Raw genomic sequence first — 25,387 nt, forward strand, 5'->3', positions numbered from 1 at the left:
TTTATTCAAGTAAGTTTACCTTCCTAGCATGCCCTGATGTTTCATTATCCAGTCAATATCAGGGTAATTGAAATCGGCCATTATTATTGTGTTACCCAGTTTGTTACCCTCCCTAATTTTTGCTAACATTTCTGCATCTCTCTGTTCATCCTGGCCAGGTGGACAGTAATACATTCCTATCGCTATCCTTTCCCCCCTTACACATGGAATTTCTATCCATAGGGGTTCCAAGGTACGTTTTGTATCCTGCAGAATTTTTAGTCAATTTATTCGATTCAAGGTCCTCTTGTACTTTGTATTGTAAACAGAATGGTCCAAATAAATGCTTTTGATACAAACATTTAGCAGGCTATTTTGCTTGGAGGTAAAATATGGTTTTTATTCTAGATTGGATACTCTTTGGGTGATTCTAAAGAATTTCCAGGCTCAGTTGGGTATTGTGAAGATGCAATGTTTGAATCAAACTTGTAATGTGCTGAAGCTAGATTCTATGAGAAAGGAAACTGCAGTGATTGTTTTCAAGCACAAGTACTGGTCAGCTTATAGTATTAGTAGGGAAATGATATTACAATGAAATTAAGTTTGTATATTAGAAAATAATTTGAGAAATGTATTGCTCTTGATTGAAATTTTTCAGAGCATAAAGTCCTCAAATCCAGTAATATCAATGTACTTTTTTATATTCTGGATTATGCATCACACTGGTATAATGTCCACATTGTAGACCAGTGTCTGGACTCCTTCACCCTATTTTATTAAGAATCTGTATCATGCTTGTCCTTAATCAGTTTTATAACTAAATACAAAATGAGAAACACCTCAGTGCTACTGTATCTTGTTACTTGTGCATAATTTAGGTAAGCATAAAAAGCTGGTAACCATTTTTTTTTTTAATTTTAGACATTTTCACAAAGTTTGTGCCTCAGAGGTTATTTAACTACATCTGCATTGATTTGGGAACCTAAACATAAACCTAAACGTGCCAGACTTGTTGAGAAGTCCTTGTTAAAATAGCTCTCCCAGTTGTCAGCCTGTGCTTGCACTTCCTGGGACTGGAGGGTAATCTTCTACGGATTTAATTTTCAGTTTCAGTTTTGGCTTAGGCCAAAACTGTAAAAATACCCAGTTTCGGTTTCAGTCACCTTTTACTACGAAGTTACTGCCTGTATAGCCAGTGTCCTTTCAAGACTGAGTTGGCTTTGGCTTTGGCTCTGAGGCTTCTTCCTTCCATGGATATACAGTGGTGGAAATAAGTATTTGATCCCTTGCTGATTTTGTAAGTTTGCCCACTGACAAAGACATGAGCAGCCCATAATTGAAGGGTAGGTTATTGGTAACAGTGAGAGATAGCACATCACAAATTAAATCCGGAAAATCACATTGTGGAAAGTATATGAATTTATTTGCATTCTGCAGAGGGAAATAAGTATTTAATCCCTCTGGCAAACAAGACCTAATACTTGGTGGCAAAACCCTTGTTGGCAAGCACAGCGGTCAGACGTCTTCTGTAGTTGATGATGAGGTTTGCACACATGTCAGGAGAATTTTGGTCCACTCCTCTTTGCAGATCATCTCTAAATCATTAAGAGTTCTGGGCTGTCGCTTGGCAACTCGCAGCTTCAGCTCCCTCCATAAGTTTTCAATGGGATTAAGGTCTGGTGACTGGCTAGGCCACTCCATGACCCTAATGTGCTTCTTCCTGAGCCACTCCTTTGTTGCCTTGGCTGTATGTTTTGGGTCATTGTCGTGCTGGAAGACCCAGCCACGACCCATTTTTAAGGCCCTGGCGGAGGGAAGGAGGTTGTCACTCAGAATTGTACGGTACATGGCCCCATCCATTCTCCCATTGATGCGGTGAAGTAGTCCTGTGCCCTTAGCAGAGAAACACCCCCAAAACATAACATTTCCACCTCCATGCTTGACAGTGGGGACGGTGTTCTTTGGGTCATAGGCAGCATTTCTCTTCCTCCAAACACGGCGAGTTGAGTTCATGCCAAAGAGCTCAATTTTTGTCTCATCTGACCACAGCACCTTCTCCCAATCACTCTCGGCATCATCCAGGTGTTCACTGGCAAACTTCAGACGGGCCGTCACATGTGCCTTCCGGAGCAGGGGGACCTTGCGGGCACTGCAGGATTGCAATCCGTTATGTCGTAATGTGTTACCAATGGTTTTCGTGGTGACAGTGGTCCCAGCTGCCTTGAGATCATTGACAAGTTCCCCCCTTGTAGTTGTAGGCTGATTTCTAACCTTCCTCATGATCAAGGATACCCCACGAGGTGAGATTTTGCGTGGAGCCCCAGATCTTTGTCGATTGACTGTCATTTTGTACTTCTTCCATTTTCTTACTATGGCACCAACAGTTGTCTCCTTCTCGCCCAGCGTCTTACTGATGGTTTTGTAGCCCATTCCAGCCTTGTGCAGGTGTATGATCTTGTCCCTGACATCCTTAGACAGCTCCTTGCTCTTGGCCATTTTGTAGAGGTTAGAGTCTGACTGATTCACTGAGTCTGTGGACAGGTGTCTTTCATACAGGTGACCATTGCCGACAGCTGTCTGTCATGCAGGTAACGAGTTGATTTGGAGCATCTACCTGGTCTGTAGGGGCCAGATCTCTTACTGGTTGGTGGGGGATCAAATACTTATTTCCCTCTGCAGAATGCAAATAAATTCATATACTTTCCACAATGTGATTTTCCGGATTTAATTTGTGATGTGCTATCTCTCACTGTTACCAATAACCTACCCTTCAATTATGGGCTGCTCATGTCTTTGTCAGTGGGCAAACTTACAAAATCAGCAAGGGATCAAATACTTATTTCCACCACTGTATAAAAATGTTCTCATTTATGTCTGCAACAGTACAACCACAAAATAATAGTAACAAATGCATTGAAGAATATTTGTTGAATATAAAGATGTAAATCGACCCAGGAATAAAGATCCTTATCCTGTCAAGTACATCCTGAGTCAGCAACACACTTCAAACCTTATTCCTTGAACCAGATTTTCAGCCACAAATTAAATTTTTTTTGTGATGAAAATTCCTTCTATTCCTGTTGTATAGTCATGTATCATTTTGGAGAATAGATTTGACTAATCTGCATAATACCTCTCTCCAGATATCTTAAATTGTTTTTGAACATTTACTAGTTTGCAAATCATTTGCATTAAGGTGTATACTAATCTTCAAGTTACCAGTCATTTGCTTTTATTCAGCCAACCTTTTGTGATTTCAACCCAACCCTGCAAGCTGAAGCATCTGGAAGGCAAATAACTTGCCACACCGTATGGGCTATTACTCAATTCTATTCGACTCACTACAGAGTTCTCTGTTGGGATTTGTTTGCTTTTCCTTGGGGGTTCCTCTTCTATGTCTTGAAAGTTTCTTGGGTCCGCTGATACCATTTTGAACAACAACACTAGCAAGGCAGCAGTGCCAAGATCACTCTGGCCTTCTGAAGACCTGATGGATGTGGTAAGAGGATGGATTGGGCTGGGACTGGGTGGAAAAAGGGGATGGGAAAGTTTTTTCCATTTCTTTCAGGGAGGAAGTCGGGCTGGACTCAATATTTACAAAGGGGATTATCTGTGGCATGGAAAGCATTTTGCTTACCTATAGCAGATGTTTTTGGTAGACAGCAGCATTAATAAGGCACACAAATGGGTGAGGTCATCTGACAGCGCCAGGATGAATGGCTCTCCCAGAGCTCAGAACTTTATTGTAAAGTTCAGAGCATGCACGCCATCCCTGTAAACAGTGGTCTCCTCAACTCCTCCGTCAGCTCTTAAGCTCAAAACACTGAGACAGGGAGGTGGGAGGGACTTGTGCCTTATCAATTCTGCTGTCTGTGGAAAACATCTGTTACAGGTAAGCAACACTGCTTTTTCTGTAGAAAAGCAGGACTGAATGAGGCACACAAGCAGATGAATCCCCAGCTTAGAACTACTCGGCAATATACTGTCTTAGTCTTAGCGCCCGCTCAGTCAAGTAGCATAGTAACATAGTAAGTGACGGCAGATAAAGACCTGAACAGTCCATCCAGTCTGCCCAACAGTCACATTCATTATCAATCTAAGATTAAATCAACAATGAACGTGATATTATATACTTAATCATGGTCTTTCTTTAGTGTTTCTGGGATATAGACCATAGAAGTCCGCCCGGCTATCGGAGTTGTTGTCAAATCTCATTCCAGCCTATCCAAAACCGTCTTGTCATTTGCGGGACACAAACCATAAAAGTCAGCACGGCACTGTCCTCACATTCTAAACTGGAACTTCCGTCGAAGCTTTCTCCAGCCCATCCTAAAACATATCGATATATATGGGACTCAGACCGTACAATCCAGCCCACCACCGGCCTTTAGTTGATGCAGCCAGAGTTGCCATCTAAGCAAAGGCACTATCCTGTGCAGAAGGTTGGCCGAAAAAAATAATGTGCAGTGAAAACAAAAATGAAGATAAGACTAAGCAGTTGTTTTGCAGATTTCATTAAGTGAGGCAGAGTTCAGCAGGGCTACTGTGACTGCAGTAGGTCTGATATGACTTGATTTTGGAGCAGAAGTTATCAGGAATTTATGCGGGATGCAAAGAACAACTGACAAAGAAACTTCAGGCAGCTGAAAACACAGCAGCCAGGCTGATATTTGGTAAATCACGATTCGAAAGTACCAAACCCCTCCGGGTAAAACTGTACTGGCTTCCAATCAAAGAACGTATCACCTTCAAAATCTGCACCCTGGTCCACAAAATTATCTACGGCCAAGTCCCAGGATATATGACAAACCTCATTGACCTACCAATCAGAAACATATCTAGTTCATCTCGAACATACCTAAACCTCCACTACCCAAATTGCAAAGGACTCAAATACAAAGCAACCTATGCATCCAGCTTCTCTTATATAAGCACACAATTATGGAACGCACTGCCAAAAGCTGAGAAAACAACCTATGGCCACCTAAACTTCAGAAAATCACTGAAACCCTACCTATTCAAAAAGCCATACCCCACCGACCCAACATAGATACCTACACTCGGCAACACAGCAAAACCAAAGCTCGTAATGTACACTATATAACCTTTCCTCTCATCAAACCCCATTGTATCTGATACACATGTACCTTTATTCGACTACAATATCGCTTTGTATTTGTCTCTTTACCGGACTTGGCAAATGCCGTTATTCAACCACACTACCACCTTGTATTTGATTCTCTACCGGACTAGGCGAAAGCCTTTATGGTACTATGTAAGCCACATTGAGCCTGCAAATAGGTGGGAAAATGTGGGATACAAATGCGACAAATAATAATAAAATAATAATAGCAGAACTGTATTCAGAGGCCAGCCAGTTTGCTATAGTTCTTTGCAAATGGCACAACGTTGGGGTTCATTTTCAAAAGAGAAAAACATTTAAAAAGTGGCACAAATTTGCATTTGGACATGTTGCTTGCCAAAATGTTCAAATCGCTATTTGTGAAACCCATCTTTTAAATGTTATATTATGCAGTTCATCGGCAGTGCATTCAAATCACAAGAGGGCGTGTTGGGGCCAGATTTGAGCATTCCTAAGATTTGGACATTTTTCTGCCAATGGACAATGGAACAAAACAGAAACATCTGGAGCTACAATTTAAACATTTTGGTCTAGACCTATTTTTTTATGACGACTAAGTCACAAAAAAGTGCCCTAAATGACCAGATGACCGCTGGAAGGATTAAGACATGACCCCCCTTACTGCTCCAGTGGTCAATGACCCCATCCCACCCTCCTCTATGACAGCGTGAGATGTTATAGCCATTCCTCTTAGAGTAGCAGTGCTGGAGTAGCCTAGTGGTCGGTCCAGTGTACTGTAGAAAGGGGGATTCAGGCCCATATCCCACGCTACCTGTTACACTTGTGGTGGAAAGTGTGAGCTCTCCAAAACTCACCAAAAATCCACTGTACCCACATATAGGTGACACCTGCAGCCATAAGGACTATTGTAGTGGTGTACAGTTGGGTACACTGGGTTTTTGGAGGGTTTTGGAGGGCTCACCATACAAGATAAGGGGCAATGGTGAGATGTGCACCTGGGACCTTTTATGTGAAGTCCACTGCATTCCTCCCTAGGGTACCCCACTGCTCTGCTAGGATGTCTGTGTGGCCAGTCTACTAAGAACGCTTGCTCTTCCTACATCCCAATGGCTTGAATTTGTGCATTTTTCACTTGGACATTTTGTTTTTGGAAATGGTCTAAAAAGATAAACGCACTGAGTATAGCAAAGCCTAGAAAAAGGCCATTTCTGAAACAAAAAGAAAAATGTTTTTCGGTTTTGAAAATTGTTATATTTGCCACTTGAATTTTTAAACAAAACATCCAAAGTCGGATTTAAATACCCTATGGAAAATGCCCCTCCACATCTACTAGGATTAAAGGAGATGAAAGTTTATGTAGATTTCTTAATGGAATCCATTCCTTTTAAGTAACAAGTTGAGAGGCCATATACAATTAAAAGTATGGAGGGCTTCTTCTCAAGCAATGGCATGAAGCTTTGGACAGGAGGTAGAAAACTATATTCCATTAAGATGGAAAGGTTTACAACCTTTTCACAACCATTTGTAAAACCATTTGTTTTACAACCATTTGTAAAAAGTTGGAATGTGCTCAAAGGCCATCTTTATGATGATGGAACAGAATATATGACATACCTTACTAATGCTTGAAATTCACCAAGTTTTATATCTGAAGTGAGTGCAACTAGGAAAACACTTTCTCAATTAGGACTTCAAGAACCCTTAGTTCTACAGGGTCAAAAGGGAGCCTTCATGAATGAAGCTAGGACTATATATAAGTCTCAAAGTAAAGAGGACTTTTGTTCTGAAGGTTTGACATAAAGTAGGCCTTTCATGAGGTGTGCTACCAGCTGTAATTAAGAAGCTGGAAGTTATTCACTGGAGTGTGGTATACCAAGAACGCACTCAGATGTACACTGAGAGAAGAGGTTTGAAGGCAAAACAGTCTAAGTGGAGAATCATTGTAGGAAGAGACATAATAGCGTCATTGTCATTTACAGAGAACTAGAGTGAAACTCTTCCACTTGAAAGTATACGTTTACCTGGTGGAAGGCTTTCAAGCAGGTACTAAGATGTCCTGAATGGGCTGTCGAACACCCAGAGAGTGCTCGATTTTCAGGTTATTAGGGCCAGAGACTTAAGGTCTGAATGAAGAAGTCAGCCCTTCTGGTGAGTGGGCAGTGCTGGCACCTGAAGCAGCTGTGGACAGGTAAAACTGTGAAATTATGAAGCAGAGGAAATCAATTCTGTTGAGGGTAGTAGGACAATATAAGAATCCCTGCATATGACTATGCTGGAATTTGTGCAGAACTCTTAGACTGAGTAGAACTGGAAGGTAAGAATAAAGAAACTACCAACTCCACAGGATTGTCAGTGTATTTGTTGTAAGATGTAGCGGAGAAGAGATATCTTTCATTCTCTTCACTGGAAAAAGAGAATGATTTGAGGTGTTCTCAAATCTTGAAAGAGGGACTCAGAAATCCATACCAAAAGTTCAGAGACTTGCTGAGCTTATTGACAAATTGATTTGTGAGCTAGGCACGTAATTGGCCTGTATCTGGATTCAGATGGCTATCACAAAGTCACAGATCCTGGCTGCTTCTCTGCAGAGGTGAACAGAACCAAAGGCCCCTTGCTTGTTCATGTAAAAATATTGTTATGTGATTGTACTTCTAAATCAGTACAGAAGAATTGTGAAGATGGTGAGGAAAAGTCCTAGAGCATTGAAGTTTGCCTTGAATTCCAAGAGCTGGATAGGGAGACTTGTCCCTTATCTTGATCTCATTCCTTGTGAATATTGAGTATCAAGATAAGCTTACCACTCTTGGCTTGAGGATCTCTAGCCAGGAACAACAAATAGTGTCAAGGTGCCAAAGGAACACCTACTGCTCCTGGTAGAAAAACTGCTTAAGAGAATGGTAGTCATATGAAAAGTGGCTAAAGCAGAAGTTCTCACAGAGCATTTATTCTGTTGAGGAACCAGAAGATAAAATAATTTTAATTTTTGTATACTCAATCGGTTGCATTTGCTGTTTCTTTTCTTTTTTTTTTATAGCAACCTCAAGAGGGTAATCATTTGTAAGATAAAAGTTAACCACCAGGACCAAATTAGGATGTTGGGGTTATTGAGGCAGCAAAAATGCATGTACAAAGATTCAAAGATATGTTCCTTTGTGGTGTCCCAGTGATCACTAGAACAATCAACATTTCGTAGTATAATACTCCAGCAGATTTACAGTAGTGCTGAGTAGCCTGGGAGCAGTGACGCTAAATGTCCGTAAGTGTTTCCTTTTAGAGTGGTTCAACATGCAAGATTATTTCTTTTAAGCAATAGTAAAGGAATCATTGCAGTTTTTAACTCGTTCCTTCTTCCTTTTTGTGTGTGAGGGTTTTTTTTTCTTTTTGCTAGCAAACTGCAGGGCAACTCACCATATAGAAGAACCATGAGATGGGGAATCCAATAATACACTGGAGGAATGCTGAGCCGATCATGAATAGGTATGAAGCAAATGTTCATAGAAGCTGTATGTTAACAGGGAATGGAAGTAGGATTCTGATTCCCCTCCTGTGTGAAGTGGGAAAAAGGAAATCCACTTGCATCCTTTTTTTTTTTTTTTAAATACTTATAAATAATTTGAGTGTAATTACTTCTTGAGGTGGACAAGTAGAATGATATATAAGAACCCAGGATCTGATATTCAGCTGGCGGTGGGCAGTGTGTTTGCTGTCCACCGCCAACATTGAACCTGGATATTTAATGCTAGGCTGTATGTGGCAACTGGCACTGAATATCTGGGTTTATTTTGGCCTCTAAAACATTAACCAGGTATGTTGATATTCAGAGCCAACCAGTTAAACTTTATAGAGATCAACGACAGGCCTGCTATTTAAGCGGCCTATTTTGACTGCTCAACATAGATGGTTTGGCGCTGAATATCCGCACCTAACCGGCTAGCCGCTAACTGGGATATTCAACGGGAGATAAACAGTTATCTCCCGCTGAATATGCAGTTAGGAGCTTAAATGCTATTTAACCAGCCAGAAGCCATTCCTGGCCAGTTAAACAGTTTTGAATATTGGAGGGTTAGTACCTAATTTATAGAAACACTCTCTATATGACTTTTTATACAGTTCTAGAAGGGAGATATTTAATTTAAAACATTTGTAGTCCATTTTTTTAGCTTAAATAAAGCATGCAAAGTGGCTAGTAGAGAACATGAGCATAAAATCAGGACATGCATCATAAGCGTATCACAAAACAACACCATACACAAACTAAATAACCTAACAAAACAACATACATATAAAATATCAAGCCAAACCCAAACATTAAGTAACCGAAAACACTGTACTATTGATCCCAGTCTTCTAACACATAACCCATTTGGCACATACCTGAGAAGAATGCTTCAAATTTCTTAGGTCCCTATTTACTATGTTAGAAGCACGCTAAGCATCAGCACATGCTAATCATGTAGATGCCCATAATATTCCTATAGGCATCTACATGGTTAGCGTGTGCTTAAAACACTAGCACACCTTAATAAACATGGCCCTTAAGTTAGAGGTCCTTTTACTAAGGTGTGCTAACAGATTTAGTGCATGTTAAAGGCAGCACAGCCCATTGTATTCCTATGGGTTACATGCATCTAACAAACACTAATTCATTAGAGCACCTTAGTAAAGGGACCTCTTTGAGTAGTTTGTTTTTGATTTGTAGATGTATATGCTTTTGATTTCATTTACTTCCTTGACAGGCAAAAACCAGAGTTCAAACATGTCTTGCTACAATGAACAGTGTGGTTTAGAAATCATAAGTACGTAAGTACATAAGTAATGCCACACTGGGAAAAGACCAAGGGTCCATCGAGCCCAGCATTCTGTCCACGACAGCGGCCAATCCAGGCCAAGGGCACCTGGCAAGCTTCCCAAACGTACAAACATTCTATACATGTTATTCCTGGAATTGTGGATTTTTCCCCAAATCCATTTAGTAGTGGTTTATGGACTTGCCCTTTAGGAAACCGTCTAAACCCTTTTTAAACTCTGCCAAGCTAACCGCCTTCACCACATTCTCCGGCAACGAATTCCAGAGTTTAATTACTTGTTGGGTGAAGAAACTTTTCTCCGATTAGTTTTAAATTTACTACACTGTAGTTTCATCGCATGCCCCCTAGTCCTAGTATTTTTGGAAAGCGTGAACAGACGCTTCACATCCACCTGTTCCACTCCACTCATTATTTTATATACCTCTATCATGTCTCCCCTCAGCCGTCTCTTCTCCAAGCTGAAAAGCCCTAGCCTCCTTAGTCTTTCTTCATAGGGAAGTCGTCCCATCCCTGCTATCATTTTAGTTGCCCTTCGCTGCACCTTTTCCAATTCTACTATATCTTTCTTGAGATGCGGCGACCAGAATTGAACACAATATTCAAGGTGCGGTCGCACCATGGAGCGATACAACAGCATTATAACATCCTCACACCTGTTTTCCATACCTTTTCTAATAATACCCAACATTCTATTCGCTTTCCTAGCCACAGCAGCACACTGAGCAGAAGGTTTCAGTGTATTATTGACAACAACACCCAGATCCCTTTCTTGGTCCGTAACTCCTAACGTGGAACCTTGCATGACGTAGCTATAATTCGGGTTCTTATTTCCCCACATGCATCACCTTGCACTTGCTCACATTAAACGCCATCTGCCATTTATCCGCCCAGTCTCGTAAGGTCGTTCTGTAATTTTTCACATTCCTGTCGCGAGTTAACGACTTTGATTAACTTTGTGTCATCAGCAAATTTAATTACCTCGCTAGTTACTCCTATCTCTAAATCATTTATAAATATATTAAAAAGCAGCGGTCCTAGCACAGACCCCTGAGGAACCCCACTAACTACCCTTCTCCATTGTGAATACTGCCCATTTAACCCCACTCTCTGATTCCTATCCTTCAACCAGTTTTTAATCCACAATAGGACATTTCCTCCTATCCCATATACATAAGCACTAATATCTAATGTTCTTCCTGAATAATATCCACAATATTTATTTTTGTTACATTTGTACCCTGCGCTTTCCCACTCATGGCAGGCTCAATGTGGCTTACATATTGTATACAGGTACTTATTTGTACCTGGGGCAATGGAGGGTTAAGTGACTTGCCCAGAGTCACAAGGAGCTGCCTGTGCCTGAAGTGGGAATCGAACTCAGTTCCTAACAAATAGGCCACTAGGTTGAAGATGCATGTGAGACTTTCATTGGGAATGTCCCATGCATACTTTCTGTACCATTTATACTCCCTTAAAAGCATGGGCAATATGAAGCAGTCACATTTAAAACTTTCCTCCAAAGTGGAATGCAAGTGGCACCTCATTGGTGGAGGGGGGTGTAATGAGAAAAGGACCTGGAAGTCAGAAGAATGAACCCACACTGGCTATTTCCTCTGCTTCCAGTCAGTTAATCAAATGAGTAGTTGATTTAAAGTGGGGTCAGTAGTTCCATTTGTTTATCTCAGTAACATATGCCCTTCTTGCACAAAGCAAGCTCATAATTCACTGAACTCCAACATGTTGCCTGTGTATTCAAACATGATTGATCCCAAACTTCATATTTTTATTGGAACCATGCCTCTTTCTTCCTTCTTCTGTTTGGACTCAGCCACCCCTCTCTTAGCCCGTAAGTAAGGGTGAATGATAGCCAGGGCAAAGAGCATGTTAGTTGCTCCACTTCCTGATTGCTGCCAGCTTCCTCAAATACCGTTCACGCTATTCTTAGCAAAGTATTTATTTTATTTCATTACATTTGTTATAAGGCCCTTCGAGCACAACAACACAGATAGCTCTGGTTTTGCAGAGGATGTTGGAACCCTCCCCCCCCCCCCCAGAGGATTAAGAACCATAAAACTCATGAAACATTCTTTCACAGGGTAGTTTTCAAACCTTTTTACACAGGCTATCAGCTGTCTACCTGTGTGAAAAAGCCACTAATTACTGCCCCCCTCCCCACTGTGGATAAAAGTACCCCTTTTATGACTTTTCCCCATGGCAAGAAAGGGGCAGGGTTAGGTTGAAGGGGAGAAGGTGCATGTGAGGCTTTCATTGGGAATGTCCCATGCATACTTTCTGTACCATTTATACTCCCTTAAAAGCATGGGCAAATGAACTCATCTGCTGTGTGCTGCTAGCCTGATTTTCAAAGGAAAACCCTAAAGGGGAATTCTCTTTGAAAGTTAGTTAGCAGGTCTGTGCATATGGTGTGCCTGTGTGCCTGTAACCTCTAATACCATTACGAAAATCACCCAGTTATTTATGTAATTGCGCTAACTAGTTTTTTAATGTCTTCAACAGCAAAACTTTTATTAAATAGTATATATGTAAAACAATACTTCTATCACTGAGGGCCCGATGCACAAAGCTTACTGTGCTGGAAACGATCGATATATACCGGTTGTAGCTGGTCTAGGGCGCATGATATTATGAGTTTAATGCATAAAGGGGTTCAGCATCTCTTTTACCATCTGCCATAGCAGCTACTGATAATCCTATTAAAATGTATTACAAAGAGCTCATTAGTATTAAAAAGAGCATTCCAAGCGATGCACAGACATTTCTGTGCACAGCATAGAATGAAGTGCCTACCTTTAACGTGCAGGTCTGGAGCTGTCATTGTATGGGGAGCAGTCTGCTCGCCCGGTACAGTTTGCTGGATTAAAGCCATAGTGCACCCATATCCATCCTGGTTCCATAATTCTATAAGCAGAGAGCAATCGAAAAGGCTTGAAGCTACCAATTTCTAAAGCTACTCTTTTGAACCCACACAACTGAACCAGGGTACTTTTCTTTTGAGTGAAATCAGCCTTTAAAATTAAAATAAAAAAGTGATATCCCTCAAATTATAATACCTGTGCCTATCATATCAGTCAGCATGCTACTTTTACTGAAGCAATGGACTCAAAACTGGATTTGAAATCACCAACCTCTGCAGCCTAATTAACCTGAATCGGAAATAGGAACCATTAAAGATCCTGGTTCTTCTTAAGTTACAAAGAAACAAAAGCAAAAAGGACCTTCAGGAATGGAATAATCGAGAGTCCTTTATTCATAAGACCCCGACACAGGCTGTGTTTTGGCCCTCATGTGCCTGCATCAGGGGTCAAATGGAGATCAACTCTCTTAAACAAAACTATAAACGAAATAGCTTTGGATGCTATCAAAAAGAAATGAAAACCACGTCTCGAACTGACGTGTCTTCAGTAATCAATGCCTAGCGAAACCACCAAAAACTTAACTTCTTAAGTTACCGCAACTGTTTTGCAATACCCTTTTAATGAAATAAACAAGGTTTTGTAGTTTGACACATACAAATTTTGGAGTTTAGCTGGTGATGTGAACTGAGCTTTGAAGGTGGAAGTGCATGTGCAAAACATTAACACTTGCTGAGAGACTGCTCTGCGCATATGCTAGGCTCTTTTCCCTACCGATCCGCTTGCAGAATTTCCGTGCATCTCATTTGCATGCAATTTCCTTTGGGCATCAACGTTTAACGGTGACTTTTGTGCATCGGCCCCTGAGTATTTACATCTTTCCTCCAAATAGCCTGATCAATGGTTTGCTTAGCAATTTAGTGAAATGCGTTTTGCATGCCCAAAGCCATCAAGCTTAATGGTATACCCACTTCTTACCCCTCTCATCATGGATACTATTCTGCTATGAGTCTGAATTGTTATTAATAAGGATTATCCTATAACAGGTGAATTTCTTTGAACCAACTGTTTGGAACCAAAGTCAATTGTTACAGAGGCTTTGTGTACTTGTGAAGGCCAATTCTATAAGCTGGCGCCTAATGTTAGGCACTAAGGGCCTTATTCTATAAAGGTTATGCTCCTAAATTTACATTCCTAAATTTATGAGCATAATTTATGAGCATAATTTTAGAACAGAGCTTACCCCTGGATTCTATATATGGCGCCTTAATTTCTGTATGGAAATTGAAGCGTATTCTATAACAATGTGTGTCACTTAATTGGTTAACTAGCAAATCAGTGCTGTTGATTGGATGTTAACAATTATCAGTACTAATTGGCATTAAGATTTACGCACACAACTCGCTAAATGTATTCTGTAATGTGATGCGCATAAATTCTAAGTCGCATAGTTGAAAAGTGGGCATGGTTATAGGAGTGGAATGGGCAGGTCATGGATGTTTATTTTTTTAATTTTTTTATTTATGAATTTTCACATTTACATTTATGCAATAGAACATAAATTTGAATTTAAAGAAATAGACAGGAAATTCAATCCTAACAGGCAAATAACTCACTACATTTTTAGTCCACAAATAATTGATCCAAGATCTAGGAAATATAAATTTTAAGTATCAATTATATTGATTGAAAAAATTACAAACTAGAACAGAGGGAACCTGGGTAACGCAGCCGAGACTTAGCGCTAGCTGTCAAGAACTACTACAACATTAGAGGAGATAAATTCTATCAGCTTCCATGGGTCAAAGAACAAATAATTTGTAGAATTCAAAGAAACATTACATTTACATGGAAATGTTATAAGGAAAGTCCCTCCTATTTGAAGAACTCTCGCTTTTAGTAACAAAAATTCTTTTCTTCTTCTTTGTGTGTCTCTTGAGAGATCCGGGAAAATATGTACTTTTGATCCCAGGAAAAGTGAGTTCATGTGGCGGAAATAAAGTCTAAATATGTTATTACGATCTAGTTCCAGAGCAAAGGTAGCCAACAGTGTTGTTCTTTCTGTTATGACTTTCATTAAATTTTGAAGAAAATCTGTTAAATTTAGGTCAGATTGAGGAGGAATAGGCAATCTTCTTGTTTCAGTACCGGAAATATATTGGGTTATGGTAATAGGTGGAAAACCCTCAAGGGGAACACCCAATACCTCCACAGTATATTTTTTTCAACATCTGTAATGCTGGGATAAGAGGAGACTTAGGAAAGTTAAAAAATCGTAAGTTATTTCTCCTTATCTGATTTTCTAAATGTTCTGTCTTGCGCTTTTGGAAGTTACTGTGTTTTATTAAAGTTAATGTTGAAGAATTCACCGATTTTATATCTTTATCTAAAACCTCCATTTTAATCGTCTGCTCTTCTAATTTAGCTGAAACATCACTTTGGACCTGCTTTAATTCCGCCACCTCACCCCGCAAAATACCTGATAGTTGTTGTAGGTTAGTATACAGTCCTTGTATCGCTTCCCACAGTATATCCAATGTAACAGTCACAGGTTTTAACATAACTCCAGTCTCTACGGAGGGTTCGCCCTGAATTCCCTCAGGCACGAAACCTGCCTGGGTTGTTGTTCTCACTGGCGTCAACGTGGCAACGGGGTCTCTACGTACAGCCGCGAGGATTCCACTTCTGGGCCCGACGTTCTGTTCACTCGCTGCCACCTCTTCTCCTCCGGGTCTTGGAGGTGCTGTTGTCGGGGGTGGACTCAATGACACCCCCTCAGCGCTATGGCCGAAGTATCTCCCGGACCCCTCGAAGCGTCAACTTTGGCTCCCGGCGCTCGCAAACCCAACTCCTCCACAGTCGTCTGCCACGTGGGGGGGGGGGGGGATTCACCCTGCCTGTGGAGGTAGGCATGTTAGGCTTCCCATTACGGGTCCGTGATTAATCCCCTGCGCCAGATTTCTAATGAGAGTCAGGAGCTGCTTCACGCACGTCTGCTCTCGGTGCCATCTTGGATCAGGTAGCCTGGACCTTTGGCGTTGCAAAGGCAGGTCATGGATGTTTCTAAAATCTATGCGCAATGTTATAGAATACACCCACTCTGTGCCTCATTTACATGTCAGAATTTACAGCAAGTTTTAGTTGGCGTAACTGACCATGACTAAATTTTCAGGAGGAGCAGCACTCAGCACATTTTATAACATACGCCTAAATTAAAGTGTACTTTATAGAACACACTTTGATTTCCGCACGGAAATTGAGGAGCGATATATAGAATGAGCCCTTAGTGCTGATTTTTTACAGTGCCCATTTTTGCGTGCCATTTATAGAATTCCCTCCCCCCCTTAGCGTGAAACTGTGAGGGAGGTATACATCTGGACAGAGCATGATCAGCCTTGGGTGTGTCGCCAAGCGACGCTCATAACTTATAGAATACTATCAGTCGGTGCGTTGCATGGCCTTTGACCTGCTGTAAGTGGGTGCATCTAACTTTTGGTATACCAACACGCATTTACACTGACTTAGGTGTACTCTGTAGCCATTATAGAATTGATGCTAACAAGCCCCCCCCCCCCACAACTTGATACCAAAAGCAACTCACCGAAGTTACAGAATCATCCTCATAGATTTCAATGGTCAAAATGGACTAAAGAAAAGTTTATCAGTATTCTAGGAATACATATAAAGGCCAGTATTCTTATTCTCAGAAAGACCACTGTAGCCAGGGCTGTCACTGTGGTTAGGAAGACCGGCGCACAACTAAAGTATCAAATGAGGGGGGGGGGGGGGGTGAGAAACCAAAGAAAAGTAGAGGAACTGAGGTATCAAATGAGGGCAGGAGAGAAAAAAAAAAGTAGTGTGAGCCATACCTCATAGTCCCCTTCTGCATACTTTCTCATAACCCCAAACATGTGTATATACTCATCAGACCAGTACCAGCCCAGCCTGTCCCTACATGGAGATGGCTGTGGGGGCCATGCAGCCAGCTGAGGAAGTGTCCACAGCAATCCTTACCTAGGATGCTGGATCCTCCTACAAAGGTCCTCAGTGTATAATTTTCATAAACACTAAAACCTTGGCCTTGCTTTAAGGCAATACACACTGACCCTGCAGTTTCTACAGCTACAGCTACTTTTACTGTCCTTGCATCTTCCTTGTCTACATATGTTGTCTCTGTGCACTCCTAGGCTACACCATTTTATACAATATGCACCTTGAAGCCAACAACTGAAATCATTTTCCAGCAATGTCTCAAAACTAGTGAAATATCGTGCAAGAATTTAGTGCATTTTCGGCAAGGAAGTAAAAATCTGCACTTTCAATTACATCTCCAAGAAACCCCTAAGAAAGTATCATCAGTGAAACAGGAGAGAGGTAAAGTGCTATTTACCGGAAAGCCTGGTCTTCCAATTGGGCCCTGTAAAAAAAAAAGAGAGAAAAATAACACAGAAGTTCAACATTAAAGCAAAATGCACATACAGAGAAATTTCATTTTCCCATACATATCCTGCTTTTTTTTGTATTTATCTACAACTTTTTGATTTATTTATTAGGATTTATTTACCACCTTTTCCAAGGAATTCACTCATAGTAGTGTATAGTAAGAATAGATCAAACATGAGCAATAGACAATTACAGCAGTAAAAATATTCAAAAACAACATGGTATACTATTTACAATGTCAACACAATACATAATAGAACAAGATGAACATTATAATTGATAATGAAGGGTAAAGCAAAGATGTTATAGACAGGTAAGAAAGTAGGATGAGTTAGAAAGTAAGGTGATTGATTTAAAGAAAGTTGCACGTGAGGTCAGAGAAATGGTTAATATTATCTCAGCTAGGGTAGGAGTGGATAAACATGTCCCGCTGCAGTATATGCAGCCTGAGTCACTCCTTGTGTGTGTGAGTGAGACTAACGAGTTAGTTACTTCTTCCATTAAAGGTCTGGTTGAAGAGCCAAGCATTCACCTGCTTCTTGAAGTAGAGGTAGTCTTGTGTTAAGCGCAGCCTTTCAGGCAGTGCATTCCAGAGTGTGGGGGATACTCCAGAGAAGGCTCACTTGCAGGTATCACATCATGTAATGTCTTTTGGAGAGGGAGTGGTTAGTGAAAATCCTTGGGAGAACCTTATTGTCTTTGATGGTGTGTGGAGGATCATCCTATTTTTCAGGTACTCAAGGCCATTTCCTTTCAGGGCCTTGAAGATCAGATGAAGTTTTAGCCCTGTATTGTACTGGTAGCCAATGAAGCTTTTGCAAAAATGGTGTGATATGGTCACGTCGCTTGCAACCTTCTGAGTCTTGCTGCTGCATTCTGAATCAACTTGAACTGGTGCAGGCCCTTTGTAGTCAGACCATTGTATAGTACATTGCAGTAATCCAGTCTTGATGTTACCATGTCATGTACAACTGGGATAAGATTGTCACTCCTACGCTCTCCATGAGCATATAGGGTAAATAAACAAAAGGAAAAAAGTGGGTGATGGACCACGGGTTCCAGAGACTGAAGAGACAATCTTCAGTTAAAAAGTGTTTATTAAGGAAAGACTCAACACAACTCTGTGTTTCGGCCACAAGGCCTGCATCTGGAGTCTGCGTTTAAGAAAGAATAGAAAAACATCAAAGTTCCAAATGTGAAGAACTTCCAATTTTGAGCAAACAGGGTGGTTTTAAAAAAGACCTTTAGTTGTGAACAGTGCGTGCCTTAAAAACAAAGCGTAAAAAAATGATTGAACAAGGATCAATATTCAGCCAACAGTGATGAGTGTTTTGCTGACCACCACCGGTGTTATGCCCGGATATTCAATGCCAGGCCATATCTGGGCTTTGGCACTGAATGTCTATTTATCAAAGCCAGTTAAGTCAATATTCAGAAATCAACCAGCAGTGGGTTGTAAAGACAGGGCTGTGTTTTATGCGGTCCGGTTTATGTGGTTACTCTGGCCGGTTAAGTGCTGAATAAGAACATAAGAGTAGCCATACTTGGTCAGAAGAATTGTCCATCTAGCCCAGTATCCTGCTTCCAACAGTGGCCAAGCCAGTTCACAAGTACCTGGCAGAAACCCAAATCGTGGCAACATTCCATGCTACCAATCCCAGGGCAAGCAGTGGCTTCCCCCACGTCCATCTCAATAACAGACTATGAACTGTTTCTCTAGGAAATTGTCCAAACCTTTTTTAAACCCAGATACGCTAACTGCTGTTACCACATCCTCCGGCAACGCGTTCCAGAGTTTAACTATTCTTTTAATGAAAAAATATTTCCTCCTATTTGTTTTAAAAGTATTTCCAGGTGATTTCATTGAGTGTCACCTAGTCTTTGCACTTTTGGAATGAGTATAAAATCAATTTACTTCTACTTGTTCTACACCATTCACAATTTTGAAGACCTTAATTGGCCAACTGCTGACTCCATCCCCAGAACGCCCTAAAAATATCCGGTTTTCACTTAGGTGCTAATTGCTAATTTGTAGCAGTGATAACTGGTTAAGTGCTACTGAAAATTATCGGATGGCCCCGAACATGCAATTTAACCAGTCAGCGGCTGTTTCTGCCTGCTTAAATCATTTTTAACATCAACCAGATAAATGTTCGGTCTGTCACTTATTGCAAGCAGATGCTGACAGTAGCATAACAAAGATTATCAAGTTGGTTTTAAAATACAAACAAACCAGATATAGGTAAAGAATAAAAGATTTGAAAAACTCAGTATCATTTGATGTGAGAAATTTTCAGGCAAAAGGCCACAGCAGGTTCCTCCTGGAAAATTCACTATGGGTGAATCTACCAATAAGATGCTGTTCCAAAAAACGCTCGTCTGATCTAAGACAAGTTTTCAAATGGACAGTCCAAGTTTCCAGGAGATGTCGCTGTCTGTTAATGCACAGTATATCTTGTAAAGAGTATGTAGGCAGCCCTGGGGAACAGAAAGAAAAGAGGAGAGAAAGGGACTACAAATTTCAGCATGCCCCAAAGGAACCACTACTACTACTACTACTATTTAACATTTCTAGAGCAAGAATACCCCAGGTACAGGCAGGCAATCCCCAGGGAAGAACCCGAAATAGGAAACTACAACTCCCAGCATGCCCCAAGGGAACCGGGGGATAAGAGAAACCATGTGCATTCCCGGGAGAGACCAGAGGAGGGCCGCAGGGGAAGGAGTAAGGCTGATTCTCCAACCTGGTGGAAGAGGTGGTGGAACAAGTGGGTGGAGAAAGAAGGGACTCCAAAGAACTTTAATGAAGAAAAGGCTGAGCAGCTGGGAGAGGGGCGGGGTGAGGAGAATATGGATTGGGCTCCTGAGGAGAGAGAGGCAGAGAGTGAGCCTTGCCCTATGGAGTTGACTGAACCGGAGAACACCCTGGAAGAGCCGATGGACTTTTCAGCTCTGGCTCAGCGAAAGCCAAGGAGGTAGCGGGGCCAAGCCGGGTCATGCGGGAGGAGGTCAGGTAAGAGAGAGTGACTGACCAAGAGGGTGGGACCCTAGGCTTTGAGCCCGCGCAGAGCCATATTGTGTTTGAAAGCCTGGCGGTGTTTTGAAAGCCTGGCTAACCTGAACTGTGTTTTGAAAGCCTGGCTGTGTTTTGAAAGCCTGGCTAACCTGAACTGTGTTTTGAAAGCCTGGCTAGCCTGAACTGTGTTTTGAAGGCCAGGCTGGGGGTTTTAAAGCCTGGCTAAACTGAACTGTATTTTGGTAAGCCTAGCTAAACTGAACCGGGGTTTTTTTTTTGCTTTTAGCTGCTCCTCTCTAGGAGAGGAAGAGAGAGGATGCAGCTGCTGAAGCCTGGCCTGTGTACCAAACCGGCTTGAGTAAGGTACAGGGTAACAGGGATTTGTTTTGTGTTTTGGATCTGTACTTGAGAAAAGGAGGGACGCCCTTCCTATGCAATAAACAGCTTTATTTTGAGTCGGAGGTGAGCACGGCTGGAGAGTGTTCTTTTGTTTGGGGAGCTGCAACCTCGGAGTGAAGGTGAGCAACGTAACAATCTATAACAGTGTCCCCAACAATTTAATGAGAAGTCCAGCAAGCCAGGACGCACAAAATTATTAGAAAAATCAATCATGATACAATGGTTCATTCAATTCTTGTTGGCAGAGGCCATACTGTAAACACAACTCATAGAAACGCAGAGGCCCTTTTACAAAACCTTGTTAAGTGCTAATGCGTGCTTAATGCAGGAAAAACAGCGTTTTGCAGTAATTTGTCTGTCAGTGGGCCCTAATCACATGCTATTTAATTTTTTAGAAAAATTTTCAGAAGGGGGTACATCACGGGTGGGAAATGTACATGGAAACGTTATCCAGCTAGCATGTTTTGATTAGCATGTGCTAACTGAACAATGTGGACTTAACATGGAAGCAATTACTAGGGAATTTTATATACAGCATCTAAAGTTATGCGCTATTTCTGTGCTGATTTTTCAGTACGGTAAAACCGTTATAACAGAAGCAAGGTGCCAAAATGTTAGATCCACACGGAACACAAAACAGCACAGAGAGGGTCCAATGTACAGAACAAAGCCCAAACAGCGAAAAGAAGCACCGGGAGCATTCAAAATCGGGACACAATTTCTTTAATCATGTATTTGAATATCAATTCTTTCTTAAATGATCCAACATAGGCCATGTTTAGGCACACAGCGCCTGCGTCAGGGGTTAATTGGGTTGAAATTTCTAAGGAATAGCTGGAGCTTTCTCTTTTGGGAATGACAAATTTATGAATCAAATCAGAGTATGAAGGAACCATTCCGGCTCCAGTTTTGCTGAGTGATCAAGCATATTTTATTTGTATTCAGCGGGACAATCATCCAATTTAAAAAGACTAACGATGCAAGGATAGCGTTTGAGCAATGGCAGTGATGCAAAAAACTCTAGATCAGGTGATAATCTGTAGATGCAAAACGCAAAGCTCTGCTGTGGGAGGCTGTATTACTGGTCATGATAGTTAGGTTCAGCTGAGTTCCATTATATGCTGTTCCCTGAATGGTTTGTATTTGCTGTGTAGTAGTGCTTTAGAAATGATTAATAGTGAGTTAGTTCCTCAATCTGTGCTTTTCTCTTTCCTTTGCTGCCAAGGTCAGTTTGGGTCAATTCCATCATATTTTGCTATTTTTACACAAATGATGTGAACCCTTTCCCCTTATGTTCCCCCCAGTGTCTTACTTGTCAGTTTCATTTTAGCAGTGAATAAAATACATTGCTCAGCTGCTAAATTTCAAAGCTCTTGTCTTATCCAGCTTGTCTGTCTATATGTTGAAATTGTGATGTCCCTTCAGACTGTCTATTAAGATGTTTCATTTGTGTTGTGCTGACATTGTGACTATTGTATTTATTTTACGTATGCTCTACTGTGTTTTAATGTGGATGGTACTGACCCTGTATCATATTATGATTATTACTATAATTTAATGTTTATTCCCTAGTTTACCTCTCTGTTCTAATTGTGTACTATGCTGATGGCTGCTCACTTTTATTATAGTTAGGCACCTTCTGCCCGATATTCAGCGCTCTTTAACCGGCCTGGAATGTGTATCGCCTACTAAATATTCTCAGTCAGCACACAGCAGCTAACTAGCTATATCGCATAATATAGCTGGCTAGCTGTGAATATTCAAACGCTGGCCAGCTAAGTTTTCCGGCCAAATGAGGCTCGATTAATAGTAGGCCTCTCTTTGGCCGCTATTAACTTAGGGCCCCTTTTGGGCCAGCACTGGCCCCCTTTTACCGCAGCTGGTAAAAGGGAAGTCTCAACTTCCTGCAGGAAAATGGTTGCGTGGCCATTTCGGGAGGGGGAAGCCCTTACCGCCACCCACTGAGGTAGCAGTAAGGACTCCCGCGTTAACTCAGTGGTAACCGGGCAGTGCCGCTGGGTACACTCTGGTGCTACAAAAATAAATACATTTTTGCAGTGCCGGAAATGACAGCGCGCTAGGGGTAGGAAGTACTGCCAGGCTGTGTAGCGAGCGGTAAGCCCGCATTGGGCTTACCGACGCTTTGTAAAAGGAGCCCTTAGCTTGCCAGTGCTGAATATCGACTTAGCTGGCTAAGTTTACAGTGTCCAAAAATAAACCAAGTATTCAATGCCAGCCACCGGAAACGGCCTGGTATTGAATAACTGGGCTCACCGCCAACCGCAGGAGTTGGCCAGGTTGCCTCATGTGGTCTGAATATTGGCCCACTCATGTTATAGAACAGTATAAGTCAACGGGTAGATGTAAAGCGTCTGTTCACGCTTTCCAAAAATACTAGGACTAGGGAGCATGCGATGAAGCTACAATGTAGTAAATTTAAAACAAATCGGAGAAATTATTTCTTCACTCAACGTGTAATTAAACTCTGGAATTCGTTGCCAGAGAATGTGGTAAAGGCGGTTAGCTTAGCGGAGTTTAAAAAAGGTTTGGATGGCTTCCTAAAGGAAAAGTCCATAGACCGTTATTAAATGGACTTGGGGAAAATCCACTATTTCTGGGATAAGCAGTATAAAATGTTTTGTACATTTTTGGGCTCTTGCCGGGTATTTGTGACCTGGATTGGCCACTGTTGGAAACAGGATGCTGGGCTCAATGGAGCTTTGGTCTTTCCCAGTATGGCTTATGTACTTATGTAACCTATAATTTGACACCACAAAGGGGCGCACTTAGCTCCAATTCTATACTGACATTTAGACACACCTAAGCTGTTATAGAATACTAGTGTAAAGCCGCTTTGGTGCATTGAAATTTAGCTGCACTGAATTACAACAGATCAATGGATGTTACTAGTTGGTACACATCAATGTTCCCTCTAAGCTGTGCGGGAGTTCTCCAACTGCCTTTCTGCCTGTGGGGGGTTAGTACTTCAATACTGTGTTTTGAATCACTACAGACAGGCAGGTTTCCTGGAGTTCTGAAGGGCTTGCCTGTCCCTCGCTGTTGAAAATGTGATATTAAGCAGAACTCCCCCCCCCCCCCCCCCCCCACACACACTGGCAATGAAGATGGAGGATTCCTGCACATCTTAGAGGGAACACTAATATGCACAGGTGCATCATGCAATGCACATAACTGATACTATTCTATGTTGCATGCATTGCTTGGTGACATGCCACGGCCCGCCCATGCGTCACCCATGTGTACAGTTTGCTAAGCTGCTAATGCCAACACAGCCCATTTACTTTAAATGGGCTGTGTTGGCATTGCCGTGCGGCAGCAGCTACCACAGCTTAGTAAAAAGGGGGTAAGGCACCTAATAGAATATCTCATAGTGTGCATAGATGTTGTACCTCAGAAAGGCGGTTTATCAAATCCATGACCTTTTACCCTTTAACCCACCAGCATTTACTTCTGAAAATCACAGATCATCATGAACTAATTTTGTTTTTTGAGGCAAGGGGCTTGGACATGTGCGTGACGCTAGAGATTTGCTCACCTCGGTAGCTAGCAGATTCATTAGCCATGCGGCAGACTTTTTCTTTTCTGAGGAGGCTCCTTTCTTCCATGCTGCTGTGCACACATATTTATGAAATTTGCTGCAAACGTGGTGCAGTGTACATCGATATGTTCTCAGTCTGGTAGATAATTTGAGTGTTTATAAAATTGCCAGTGATTTTATTCACTCATTTCATACATGTATCTTTAGCTGGAATTATAATTTATAATGGGCTCAGTGTTTGCTGAGTGTCTTATAAAGTATTTGTCTACTTTTCTGGGACCCAACTTAGGCATCCTTTTTGGGGTTCAGCCCTACTTTTATAAAAATTACTCCCAGTGGAATATGATTAACTCGTTGTTGGGTCCTAGGTGAATAAGCATGTTTAGGCCTCCACCATAATGTGACCATCTCTGGGAAAAGGTGATTGTAGTCACCAGAAACAAAAAATGAAGTTTGAATAAATGCTGTTAGTGCAAACAATTTGTAAATATCTGTCACGCGTGAACCTTATTCTACCACAACATCACCTTGTATTTGTTCATACCGGAATTGGGGAACGCCGATACGGTACTATGTAAGCCACATTGAGCCTGCAAATAGGTGGGAAAATGTGGGATACAAATGTAACAAATAAATAAATAACTGCCATTTTGGGTGCTGCTTACACACACAAGATGCACGTAACTACGTGCACCTAGTTATAGAATTGCCCTTTAATTGCTGAACACAGCAAAGAAAATCACTTGCTTCCACTGCAAAATATTGACCGGTTGGCCAGAGGCAGCAATCAAACTTCCTGCTTGTTTGCTCTGAATGTTACCATTTCTCATACATACAAATGTCACTATTGACAGAATCAGATGAAAGCATTTCAAGCTACTATCGATTACTGCTTTCATATTTATATTTATCCATATCTATACATACAACTGCTGAGATAAAGTTTGGGAATCTCCTAGAATGGTTTGTAGATTAGAACAATTTCTACTCAAAGTGATAGAAAGATTAACACATGAAAAAGATATATTTATTCAACAAAAAAGATTCAACTGTGTATCCACGTGTGAGAACAAATATGTGAACCTTTCATCTCTTAACTGGTGGTCCAGCTTATTTTCGAAAGAGAAAAACGCCTATAGTGCGACCTTAATCGGGAGATAGACGTTTGTCTTGTAAAGGCGCCCAAATTGGTATAATCGAAAGCCG

The 25,387-nt window shown here is 41.4% G+C and overlaps 1 protein-coding gene across 3 annotated transcripts in view; it reads right to left on the minus strand.

The window, feature by feature from the left end:
* The window catches only part of COL13A1 (collagen type XIII alpha 1 chain), a 1,024,165-nt gene that overhangs the window by 785,054 nt on the left and 213,724 nt on the right, over positions 1–25,387 (minus strand). For all 3 annotated transcript variants that reach the window (XM_030203528.1, XM_030203531.1, XM_030203529.1), the window contains exon 5: positions 17,155–17,181. In XM_030203528.1, the coding sequence (XP_030059388.1) occupies positions 17,155–17,181 (27 nt within the window). The remainder of the gene's footprint in view (positions 1–17,154; positions 17,182–25,387) is intronic.

The sequence above is a fragment of the Microcaecilia unicolor genome, chromosome 5, assembly GCF_901765095.1.
Source record: "Microcaecilia unicolor chromosome 5, aMicUni1.1, whole genome shotgun sequence".
In the NCBI taxonomy this organism is placed as follows: domain Eukaryota; kingdom Metazoa; phylum Chordata; class Amphibia; order Gymnophiona; family Siphonopidae; genus Microcaecilia; species Microcaecilia unicolor.